The 13,869-nt window shown below is 34.0% G+C and overlaps 1 protein-coding gene across 1 annotated transcript in view; it reads right to left on the minus strand.

Annotated features, from left to right (window-relative positions):
- Positions 1 to 13,541, minus strand: part of LOC139874463 (DNA oxidative demethylase ALKBH2-like) — a 77,311-nt gene extending 63,770 nt beyond the window's left edge. The window contains exon 1 of the mRNA XM_071861892.1: positions 13,140 to 13,541. Within this exon, the coding sequence (XP_071717993.1) occupies positions 13,140 to 13,541 (402 nt within the window). The remainder of the gene's footprint in view (positions 1 to 13,139) is intronic.
- Positions 13,542 to 13,869: the final 328 nt, after the last annotated feature.

Genomic DNA, 13,869 nt, shown 5'->3' on the forward strand with positions numbered 1-13,869 from the left:
ATCCAAATATGTAAGATGTTGTTAAGAAAGATATTATTAAACTACTTGATGCAGGATTAATTTATCCAATCTCTGATAGTCCATGGGTAAGCCCAGTTCAATGCGTACCTAAGAAGGGTGGCGTGACTGTCATCACAAATGAAAAAAATGAGCTTATTCCTACTAGGACTGTAACAGGATGTCGTGTTTGTATTGATTATAGAAATTTAAATGATGCCACTAGAAAAGATCACTTTCCCTTACCTTTCATTGATCAAATGTTGGAAAGATTAACCAGAAATAGTTACTATTGTTTTCTTGATGGTTTCTCCGGATATTTTCAAATTCCAATAGCACCCAAGGACCAAGAGAAAACCACGTTCACGTGCCCTTATGGTACTTTTGCTTACAAACGCATGCTATTTGGACTTTGCAACGCCCCTGCAACCTTTCAAAGGTGCATGATGGCAATTTTTCACGACATGATAGAAGAATGCATGGAAGTTTTCATGGATGACTTTTCAGTCTTCGGTGATACTTTTGAAACATGTCTAGTTAATCTTGAACGAATGCTTATTAGATGCGAACAATCAAATCTAGTACTTAATTGGGAGAAATGCCATTTCATGGTTAGAGAAGGCATCGTTCTTGTTCATAAAATTTCAAAGGAAGGAATTGAAGTGGATAGAGCTAAAGTATATGTAATTGCTAAACTTTCACATCCCACCAATGTTAGATGAGTTAGGAGTTTTCTAGGGCATGCCGGTTTTTACTGACGTTTCATAAAAGATTTTTCTAAAATTGCCACACCTATGAATAAACTCCTAGAAAAGGATGCTTCATTCATCTTTTCAGATGAATGTATCAAATCTTTTAATATTCTTAAAGAAAAACTCACTAATGCACCAATCATGATAACTCCAAATTGGAATTTACCATTTGAACTCATGTGCGATGCAAGTGATTTCGCAATGGGAGCCGTTTTAGGACAAAGGATTGAAAAACGATTTCAACCAATTTATTATGCTAGTAAGACGTTACAAGGAGCACAAACAAATTACACAACTACTGAAAAAGAACTCCCTGCTATTGTCTTTGCTTTTGACAAATTTCATTCATATCTCGTTCTAGCTAAAACGGTGGTCTATACTGACCATTCTGCTCTTAGATACCTATTTTTGAAACAAGATGCCAAACCACGATTAATCCGTTGGATCTTACTCTTACAAGAGTTCGATATTGAAATCCGAGACAAAAAGGGAGCAGAAAATCTCGCCGCTGGTCATCTTTCTCGTCTTGAAAATCCTGAATTAGAAGTTCTAAATGAATCGACCATACAAGATAACTTTCCTGATGAATATCTATTAAAGATAGATTATAGTGAAATTCCATGGTTTGCAGACTATGCAAACTACTTAGTATGTGGATTCCTTGAAAAAGGGTTGTCGTACCAAAAACGAAAGAAATTCTTTAGTGATATAAAACACTATTTCTGGAAAGATCCACATTTGTTTAAAAGTTGTCCCGATGGAATAATACGCTGATGTGTATTCGGGGATGAAGCCAGTCAAATCTTAAACCATTGTCACACAGGACCAACAGGAGGACATTATGGGCCTCAACTCACAGCAAGAAAAGTCTATGAAGCTGGATTCTATTGGCCTACAATTTTCAAAGACGCACACCTTCTTTGTAAATCCTGTGATGCTTGTCAATGGGCCGGAAAAATAAGTCAACGTGATGAAATGCCACAAAATGTCATTCAAGTATGTGAAATATTTGACGTTTGGGGTATTGACTTTATGGGTCCATTTCCAGAATCTCATAATAATCTCTACATTCTCGTTGCTATTGATTATGTATCTAAATGGGCGGAAGCACAACCTCTCCCAACTAACGATGCACGAGTTGTAGTCAACTTTTTAAAACGTCTTTTTGCAAGGTTCGGAACACCGAAAGCTTTAATAAGTGATCGGGGTACTCATTTTTGTAATAATCAGCTTGAGAAAGTTCTCAAAAGATATGGAGTAACTCATAAAATCTCAACTGCTTATCATCCACAAATAAGTGGACAAGTTGAAAATACCAACCGAGCATTAAAACGTATTCTAGAGAAAACCGTAAGATCAAATCCGAAGGAATGGTCCATGAAATTGGAGGATGCACTCTGGGCTTTTAGAACAGCCTACAAAACTCCAATTGAAACCACACCTTTCAAACTCGTTTACGGAAAAGCATGTCACCTTCCAGTAGAAATTGAGCACAAAGCATTTTGGGCTTTGAAGACATGTAATCTTGATTTGCATGAAGCCGGATGTCTACGGTTAAGTCAATTAAACGAATTAGAAGAATTAAGACATGAAGCATACGAAAATTCATTAATCTATAAAGAAAGAACGAAGAAATGGCATGATAAAAAAAACAGAAGTTCAAAAGAATTTAAAGAAGGAGATAGAGTTCTTCTTTTCAATTCACGATTCAAGCTATTTCCTGGAAAATTAAAATCAAGATGGTCTGGACCATTCATAGTCAAAAGAGTTTTCTCATACGGAACAGTAGAGTTAATAAATTCAAATGGGATTGAATTTAAGGTTAATGGTCACAAAGTTAAACATTACATAGATAATCCAATGGAAGTTGAAGATGAAGTTAATCACAATTTCGACACCACAGCTAACTAAGTGTGGGAAAATTCGAATCTTTTTAGGGTAATATGTATTTATGTTAGAGTTAGATATTCTGTTTTCGTGTAGTTCTCGAGAATGGAATCCGAATGGTCTTTCCCTAGCAGACCCTAAAGAACTAGTCTTCTCCCTCCATTCTGAATTTTTATTTTTTTAGGTTTTACGAGATGAAGAATTCCTTTAATCTGAACCATGGTCTACTACTACACGCTATGATTACTAAACGTAATAATGACACACTCCCGAGTGAAGTGGTATCCTTCATAAGAGGCAAAATGGACGAAGTAAGGAAAGAACTCAGGAAAGATCATCATAAGATACATTTTGGAAAAGGAAAATCAAAATTCGCAACAAAAAGAAGAGCACGACACCTTGAAAGAGGTTATAAATGCGGAAAATGGTCACACGAAGGTAAATGTTCAAACAATCAAACATATTCAAATACCGAATTTGTTACTCTGTGCAGAGAAGGACCGTTCATATGTTTAGAAGAAAAGATATTGAAGAATCGAGGTTACGCTTATGTAGCTATGGAGAACCAAATCACATGACTCTCCTATGAGTCAGCTAAAGCAGGTCTCTGAGAATTCATTCTCACATGTAAGTATGTACAGTTTTTATTTATTGCTTTTAACCTTTTGATAATAAACGCTGAATCGTTCGCTATAAAGTATTAAATTGGTATTTAATAAAATTAGGTATGCGAAACCGAAATTATTGATATCATACAAAAATTTATTACATCACTGCGAAATTTACCGTTTATTCTTAAGGTATAAATATCTTTAATCAATCAACCCAAAATATTTCAAAAATTCGTCAGGAGTAAAACTAGGTTATGAAATCGAAATTACTTTACCGAAAAGAGGGGCGTATATTTTTGATAATATTTGATTGATTAAAGTGGGATAAAAGACCAAAAAGATTTTTAATTTTAATTTTTACCATGTTTTTAAAATTAATATTGTAAATTTTTAGAACCAATATATTTAAGTTTTTAAATATTTTAAAAATTAATATTTTTTAATATAAGTTTGTAAAATTAATGTATAAAAATATTAATAATATTAATATGAATTTTTAATTTTATGCATTTTAAATTTAAGTTTGGTGTGATTTTAAAAACAAAAATTTACTTTATTTCATTAAGTTAAAAATTTGATATCTAAAATTCGTCGTGAGTTGGAGACTAGGTCGTTGAACCGAAATTGCTTTACCCAAGGGCGGGACAAGAAATTTTATTATCATTATTTTTAATCTTATTGAATTAAAGTACGCCAAAAACATTTAAAAAAATATATCAGGGACACATGCGATCGCATGGGATTTACCCCAAAACCTCATGCAATCGCATGAGGCCAAAATGCTGGTCAGAATAAGAAACCCAGCGAGCTCTCTGTCTCCATTACAAACACACACACAAATACGCAAATCCTCCCAAAAATACCCCTAAATTCGCCATTTTTCAACCAAAATCAACTAAATTTCTCGCTATAATCGTGTCTTTCTTCAGATGGGGAGGCAAGAAGGTAGTAATTTCATCCCTAAACTCTTTAAATTTTCAGTTTTAGTGTTCTTGAGCTAATTTATACCTAATTTAATTTTGTTAATTTTTAGTGTAATTAGAGTTAAATTGTTAGTATATTATGCATGTATAACCTAGATTGATGCTATTTAACATGATTTGAAGCCAAAAACTTCAATTTTTTTAGAAATCTAGGGTTTGTGTTCTTGAGCAATTTGGGGCTTTTTGATATAAACAGGTTATGGCCGATTTTTATCATGAATTATTGCTAAATTAAGTAGTGTAACATGTTTAGGTAGTTAAATGATCCAAACTTTGATCCTAAACATGATTTTTGAGAATTAAAGTGGACTTTTTAAGTCTAAAATTCATGAACTTGATTAAATTGATGTAAATGTCATTTAAAACTTGTTTAATTGCTAGTAATGGTTATTTTAACATGTTATTTGAGTTGAATGCTTATGAACTTTGTAAACATTTTCATATATGCTTATTTGAAAAGTGTAGAATTGTTAAAATTGTGAAAATGTGTATAAGTTTAATTTTGATTGAACATGTTATTGTAGTTGTTTTAATTTGTTATTTTGCTAACACTAATGCATATTTGGATGCACAAATTTTGTGTTTAATGTGTTTTGCAGAGATATACCGATACTGATGGTGGATCATCATCATCTAGGCAACCTGTTCCGGAACCACAACCAGAAATGCAATATGAGCCACAATATGAACCAGAACATGAGCAACAACAAGAACAACAATATCATAATGATCAACACATACCGTATTATGATCCGCAACAAGAATATGTTAATGCCTACGTACAATTTCTGATTCATCCAATAATAGAACACCCAACGATTCATGAAGAACAGTTGCATCCCAATTTGAGATTTGATCGAAGTTGGAGAGATTACCCGACGTACCAAAGTAACAAATTTAAACTGGTAACGAAAAATGTAGAAGTACCGAGGGTAATAGATTGGGAGCCTTTGGAAAGGGTCCAACTAGCTAACTCAGTTAGGCAGCATCTGATCCAAAGGTATGGGAACTCTTCTTTTACTAATTAGGAACGTTTATTCACCATTCGTAGGCCTGTATATAAGGAATGGTGTGTTGAGCTTATGAGTACTATAGCGTTAGATACTGATGTAGTTAGGTTAGATGATAGGAATTTTCTTAGATTTTTACTTGGCCGTATGATGTATAGGATGTCCATGCTGGACATGGCCAGGGCTTTACCGATTTACACTCCTGGTGAATTACTACTACCTAATTGTACAAATTTGATTTATCATGGGGAGCGGGTAGATAGGAATTTTGACGCTGACGCCGTTTGGAGGCGTATGTCAAATTATAATGTTTTTACGCTGGGAGGAAGACACTCCTATTTAGATATTAACAAAGCAGAGCTTCGTGTTATACATAGATTTTTAGCTAATTCGATTACACAAAGAGGTAACAACAAGGAGAAGATGACCTTACACGATTTATTTTACCTTAAGTGTATTCGAAACACTAGAAGTGTTGTTAATATCCCCTACTGTGTTAGTTTTTATCTATCCAAAATGGTGGCAGGAATACAGGACAGGAGAATAATAGGAGGAGGTATTTTTGTTACTCTCATTGGAGAGTATTTGGGTGTAGATAGGGATCAAGGGGGTCCACTGTTGGTATGTAGGGAACAGGTTGAGACTTTAGGATTGCGGGTCTATCAGGGTGCAAAGGTATTAAAGAGCAGACGCAATCAGGAAGTACCATATGAGGGTCGTCATCCACAGGTAGAGAGAGGTTCAGATGAGGAAATGGAGGAACCGGATGACATTAGGGATGTCATTAGGGAGGCTATTACTGACGTTTACCAGCGTATAGATAAGGTAGAAATGACAAACGAGGCTAGACATAGTCAGTTCGAGCAGTGGCATGCCGAGAATGTGTACGAGCATTCCAGGCAACGACAGCATGATAGATGGCACTATCATCAGCATCAGATCATGAGCCAGCTATCACCTCAGGTACCAAATAACTACGTACCGACCCGACCTGCTTACTATCTGCCACACCAGCCCGATATGCGACCACCATTTACTCTCTACGACCCTAACCAAGCCTATCAGTACACCTATAACCAACCGTGGAACCCGACCGACGACATGAACTGGAACCCCTATCCAGATTGATACAGTTCCCGTTGGTGATTTCTATGATTTTTATCTTTTTATTATTTTTATTTATTTATGTTTAAACATATAATATTGTGATACTTTTATGTAAGTTTTAACATTTTTATTATGTTGTACTAATATTTCATATTTGATTTGAAAGTGGGATGTTAGTCCATTTCAAATTACCATGCATGTTATTATTTGTATGTATGTATATTCTCAGTTGTACACAACAGGGTAAAACAGCGAACTTTCAAAGACTGGCATTAAGTTCAGCAAAAGCTACTAATTTTGACGATAAAATGAAAAACAAATGTGATGTAACAACAAGACGGAATGAACAAATAATGTGCACCATTTATCATTCAACAAACAAATGCCAATATGTTTGGAAACTTTGGTAAAATTTAATCATTTTTCTACGCTAATCACCCTCAATAATTTAAATTGTACTAATTTCTTGCAAATGAGGGCATTGCAAGATCTTAAGTGTGGGAAGGGGTTAAATTCTTTCGGATTTTTAAAATTTTAAATTAAAACACTTGGTTACCATTAAAAATACTAGTAACGCAGTAGTTGTATTAGAATCTAGTGCTCTCTGATAATAAAGAACAGCCCTAGTCTTATATACTGACTACCCAATTCTAGTAAAAATTTTCAAAATTTTCAAATAAATGAATTCAAAATTATGTTTATACATATTTATGAACGATAAAACTAGGTGTTAACACCGAAATTATTGTTACCTCGGAAAGGACATAAATTGAGAAACAACCCAAAATATTAGAATTCATTTAAAATAGAATAGAGGAAAATAAAAAGGCAAAGAAAGGAAAATAAAAGCCAAGTGTGGGAAAAATTTACCAAGTTATTTAGAACATATGTCACATATTTTTGTACAAATAATTGAAGATACTTTTGTTTTGGACAAAATTAACTGTTTTACCCAGAAAATTGTAATATATTTGAAAGAAAGATGGATCTACACGATGAATCAATTCCATCATTAAAAGGAAGTAAAGTCTTCCGAAAAAGACACGCGCTTCTTGATTTAAGTTAGGAAGTTATCGTTCAGACCAGTTGTAGAGTCTACGAAAAACCTTGAAAAGTTTTTTCGAAAATCAGCTGGAAATCCACGGACCTCGGCATCAAACAGGGTCGCCAAGTGGTCAGACTTATCCTAACCATGAGAGGATCTGTCTCATACAATGGGGGGCACCGTGCAAATTAGCTTATAAGACTAATGAATCAGATCCCCAGAAAGGATAATCTCCTTAAAGATCAAAAATCAGCTTTCAAGACTGATATTACTCAATCCTTGGGATTGACCTTAAAGATTGAGAATTACAAACTCATGGAATTCGATGATATCTAAACTCGAGGTTGAACGAGAAAATATTTTGATCAAAATTACAAACCGATTTGTTTTCTGAAAACCCATTTTTAATGCGTTCATTACCATTGAACGTAAAATCCTAGGAATTCACCTGAAATTCATTAGGTCACCTGAACCAAATTGGGTGTCAACCGTAAGAACGGTGGTTGCATAGCATGGTCAAAGACAGGACCTTGTGCCAGACCGAAAAACTATAGGGTGATCTTTACTATTGCTCCTACAAAGGATAGTAATTGCATCCGACACGATATAGACCATAATTAAAAGCATGTCACGGGACATTTCCTTAACAGTTGCTTGTTCAACGCCTTCCTTTACAACCGGACGGTAGTTTACCGAAAGGTAATATACGGAGCAAGTAAACTGGATGTGTTGCTTTCCCAATACAAGGTTAGCAAGTGGGTGACACAAAACCATAAGTTTTGAGCTAAATTTTCAAATCTGAAACCCACAAAACCCACAAAAATATTTTGCAAACACCGGTGAAGGGTTATTCCGGAAAACTTATCTAGGGTAAAAGCTAGATTGAATTTTCAAAAGATCAAATGTTTTCATAAAGATCCAATTTCCTTAAGGATCTAAATTTTTAGAGTCATGTGGGACTGTAAACCACATCGCTACTATCATTGTTCATACCGCCATATTGAAATCACTGATGTACAAAGTGTGAAGAATAAATAAGTGATTCAAGTATGTTTTTATTCAAGACTATATTGCTTGAGGACAAGCAACGCTCAAGTGTGGGAATATTTGATAATGCTAAAAACGAACATATATTTCATAGCATTATCCTTCAAGAAAGACAAGCTTTTAGTTGCAATTGTTCTATTTACAAGTGATATTCGTTTAAATATTAAAAGGTGAAGACAAAAGACAGATTCGACGAATTGAAGACGAAAACGACCAAAAAGCTCAAAAGTACAAAGTACAATCCAAGAGGTTCAAATTATTGATGAGAAACGTCTAAAAGTTATAAGAGTACGAGCCGCAAAACGCAAAGTACAAGATTTTAAATAGTACGAAAGGACGTTCGAAAATCTGGAACCGGGACCAGAGTCAACTCTCAACGCGCGACGCAACGGAGCTAAAATTACAAGTCAACGGAGTACAAGAATATAATATAATATATAATTAATTATATAAAATTATATATATTATATTATATATATATATATTAAAATTCGAGCAGCCCACGTTTAAAATGAATCGTGACCAGTATTTGACGGCCATGCGATCGCATGGCCAGCATGAAGAAAACTCATGCGATCGCATGAGCCCAGAAGCTTGGCCACAGCTATAAATTCAGCAGTTTTTCGGACAAAAATAATTGACAATAATTCAATCTCTCTCTCTCTCACGATATATATATATATATATATATATATATATATATATATATATATATATATATATATATATATATATATATATATATATATATACACATATATAATTTTAATTTTAATTTAAGATTAATAATAATAAGGTTATGTTAGCAAATGTTGTAAGTGTGTAAGTCGAAATTCTGTCCGTGTAACGCTACGCTATTATTAATCATTGTAAGTTATGTTCAACCTTTTTAAATTAATGTCTCATAGCTAAGTTATTATTATACTTATTTAAATCGAAGTAATCTTGATGTTGGGCTAAATATTAAAGACGGGGTGATTGGGCTTTGTACCATAATTGAGGTTTGAACAAAAGAACGACACTTGTGGAAATTAGACTATGGGCTATTAATGGGCTTTATATTTGTTTAATTGAATGATAGTTCGTTAATTTAATATAAAGATTTACAATTGGACGTAATTATAAATAACCACATACACTCGATCGGACACGATGGGCGGGATATTAATAAGTACTAATAATCGTTCATTTGACCGGACACGGGAATGGATTAATAGTCAATGGACTCATTAGAACAGGGGTGGATTACATGCAAGGACACTTGGTGTAATTGATAATAAAGTATTAAAACCTTATTACAGTTTAAGTCCCCAATTAGTTGGAATATTTGACTACGGATATAAGGATAATTTGACGAGGACACTCGCACTTTATATTTATGACAGATGGACTGTTATGGACAAAAACTAGATGGACATATTGAATAATCCAAGACAAAGGACAATTAACCCATGGTAATAAATTAAAATCAACAAGTCAAACATCATGATTATGGAAGTTTAAATAAGCATAATTCGTTTATTTCATATTTTATCGCACTTTTATTTACTGTCATTTTATTTATTGCACTTTTAATTATCGTACTTTTTAATTATCGCAATTTTATTTATCGCATTTTAATTATTGTCATTTACTTTACGCTTTAAATTAAGTTATATTTATTTTTAATATTTTACATTAGGTTTTAACTGCGACTAAAGTTTTAAAATCGACAAACCGGTCATTAAACGGTAAAAAATCCCCTTTTATAATAATAATACTACTTATAAATATATATATATATATTTATATACAAATTTAGTTTTAAAAATATAGCGTTAAACTTGGCTAGCTCCCTGTGGAACGAACTGGACTTACTAAAAACTACACTACTGTACGATTAGGTACACTGCCTATAAGTGTTGTAGCAAGGTTTAGGTATATCCACTCTATAAATAAATAAATAACTTGTGTAAAATTGTATCATATTTAATAATATTTCGCAATAAAAATATAACTATTTCGTATACACCTCTGCAAACATCAATTATTAAGATTATAAATATGTATTAATCATATAACAATTTGTATATAAATATTCATAAATGACAAGTTAGATATTTTCAAAATAATACTAATATGAGATAAATATAACTACATATAAATTAAACATTTTGGATAGATACACAAACTAAATAAGTAAAATATATAATTTAAGATATAATATATAAATTTGTTCGATTACGATTATATATATTAATATATATATATATACAAATGATATAGGTTCGTGAATCCAAGGCCAACCCTGCATTGTTCAGTTTCATAATATGTATTTTTACTACAAAATACAGTATTGTGAGTTTCATTACTCCCTTTTTAAATGCTTTTGCAATATATATTTTTGGGACTGAGAATACATGCGCTTTTATAACTGTTTTACGAAATAGACACAAGTAATTGAAACTACATTATATGGTTGAATGATCGAAGCCGAATATGCCCTTTTTGCTTGGTAACCTAAGAATTAGGAAACCGATCAACTAATTGACGCGAATCCTAAAGATAGATCTATTGGGCCTAACGAACCCCATCCATGGTTGCGGATGCTTTAGTACTTCGATGTTGTTTTATATCATGTCCGATGGATGTCCCGGAATGATAGGGGATATTCTTATATGCATCTAGTTAATGTCGGTTACCAGGTGTTCAATCCATATGAATGATTTTTGTCTCTTTGCATGGGACGTATATTTATGAGAAATGAAAATGAAAATCTTGTGGTCTATTAAAATGATGAAAATGATCGATTATGATAAATTAATGAACTCACCAACCTTTTGGTTGACACTTTAAAGCATGTTTATTCTCAGGATTGAAAGAAAGCTTCCCCTGTGCGTTTGCTCATTTTCAAGATATTACTTGGAGTCTTTCATAGCATATTTCGAGAACGTTGCATTCGAGTCATTGAGTTCATCAAAGATTATTATTAAGTCAATTTATAGTTGGACAGTGGATATTATGAAATGGTATGCATGCCTGTCAATTTTCGATGTAAAGAAAGTTTGTCTTTTAAAAACAAATGCAATGTTTGTAAATTGTATCATATAGAGGTCAAATACCTCGCGATTAAATCAACTATTGTGAATCGTTTATAATGTATATGAACGGATCCTTTCATTATGCAAGTCACTTGGTTACATTATCATGGAACCATGATTCTCTGGTAAACTCTAAGATTAGTACCCTTTTATTAACATAAGGCTAATAGAAAATAAAACAAAATGTCCACCCTTGATTATATCTGTATAACAATCTCACCATCATCCATATTTACTTAGACATGTCAACAAAACTAAAGGTACCATGATATTTTTATTCAAGTGTTGCACGAATAATTGTTATTTTGTCGGATAAAATTAATGATGTTCTTATATCTTGGAAACATATAATGAAATATTGAATTGATGTCCTTGTGAAACCTTTCCTGGCTTCCCATGTAGAAATTGTGTTCGAATCAAAAGTCATATCCTTTTGGCTTCTTTTCAAAACTATAGCTTAGCTTTCTTTTCAATAGTATGTTGGTTCCTTATCATTGTTTTGTAACATGTTCCATCAAAGCGCGTTCTGCATATGTCTCCAGAGTTGTTGGTATAAAAAGCATAACTAGTGGCGGAGCTTGAACCTGGACACAGATGGGGCGAGTGTAAAAATTTAATAAATTTTTCATTGTTAGCAGGGATAAACACTAAAAAAAAACTTATTTTTTGTTTAAAAAAAATAAAAAATTTATGTAAATTTTTTTTTCCTTTAAATCCAGGTGGGCTGGATACCCCCTTTGGGTAAGCCTATCTTCCGCCACTGAACATAGCTGCATATCACAATTCTTGTCGATTACATTGATGTGCTGATATATAATATATTACATTTCTAATTTGTATTCTCTTTTTTTATTGATGAAACCCGCAAATCTTGCGGGTCTTAATGTCACGGACTTATCTCGATAAGCTCACGTGCGGCACTTAGTCTCTACTAAGTCAGCCTTACTCAGACCTTATAATGATTCAAGTAACCAAAAGAGAAAATATTATAGAACAAGTGGAATTGAAGAAAATACTTGTATTGCTTGAGAATGCCTTACAATAGAGAATGTTTGAGATTTTGAGGTGTGGTGTGCCAAATGAGGCCACCCCTATTTATACTAATCTTACATCAAAATAAATGGCTATGATTAAACTAAATCAATGGCTATGATCTAAGTACTAGAAACTTTATGACCTAGAAATATCTATGGAGTTTCCAAACCATTCCATGAAAGAATCAAGGAGAGGATTCTAGATATCTTCCATATGCTTCTTGGGCCTTCCATGATTTGGATTATAAACTTAGTGGGTTGGGCCACAAAGTTGTTGGGTTGTGACATTCTCCCCCACCTAAGCTCGCGACGTCCTCGTCGTGTGATCCTCATGATACTTCTTGATTTTGTCTGTGAACTGCCATAATAAGTCTTCGGCTTCCCAGCTTGCTTCACTATCGGGCAAGTTACGCCACTTAACTAGGTATTCTCTATAGCTCGGCACACCTCATCTCCATACAGTTTGATGCAACAAGATATCTTCCACTTCACGATCGAACGAAGTCGCAACTGCCATTGGTGCTCGTTTGGAAACTCCTCGTTCTGGGTCTTCCTCATCTCCATGATAAGATTTCAGAAAACTTACGTGAAATACTGGATGGATCTTTAACTTGGGCGGTAGTTCAACTCGATATGACACTTTTCCAACACGTCCAATCACCGGGAAGGGGCCTTCGTATCTCCGGATTAGTCCCTTGTGCACCTTCCTAAATGTTTTGAACTGTTGCGGTAGAAGCTTTACCATTACTTTATCCCCAACGTCGAACTCGACGTGTCGTCTTTTCTTGTCCGCCCACTTCTTCATTTTCTTGGCCGCTTTATCTAGTGATGCTCGTGCCAAGTCCGCTTGTTCGTACCATTCCTTCATCGTCTTATAAGCTGCTGGACTATTTCCATCATATGAAGCTGCTAAGGCATTTGGAGTTAATGGTTGATGCCCCGTCACCAATTCGAAAGGACTCTTCCCTGTGGACTCACTCCTTTGCATATTATAGGAGAACTGGGCAATATCTAATAGTTTGGCCCAATCATGTTGATTAGCACTTACATAGTGTCGAAGATAGAGCTCTAACAGTGCATTCACCCTTTCCGTTTGTCCATCTGTTTGGGGATGGAAACTCGTAGAGAAGTTCAAGTCCGTTCCCATGATCTTGAACAACTCTGTCCAAAAGCGCCCCGTGAACCTCGGATCTCGAACACTTACTATCACATGCGGTATCCCCCAATACTTCACCACATTCTTGAAAAATAGTTTTGCGGTTTCATCCGCGGTAACTTCGGATGATGCGGCTATGAAGGTACCATACTTAGAAAAC

This window comes from Rutidosis leptorrhynchoides, chromosome 11 (assembly GCF_046630445.1).
Source record: "Rutidosis leptorrhynchoides isolate AG116_Rl617_1_P2 chromosome 11, CSIRO_AGI_Rlap_v1, whole genome shotgun sequence".
NCBI classification, from domain to species: Eukaryota; Viridiplantae; Streptophyta; class Magnoliopsida; order Asterales; family Asteraceae; genus Rutidosis; species Rutidosis leptorrhynchoides.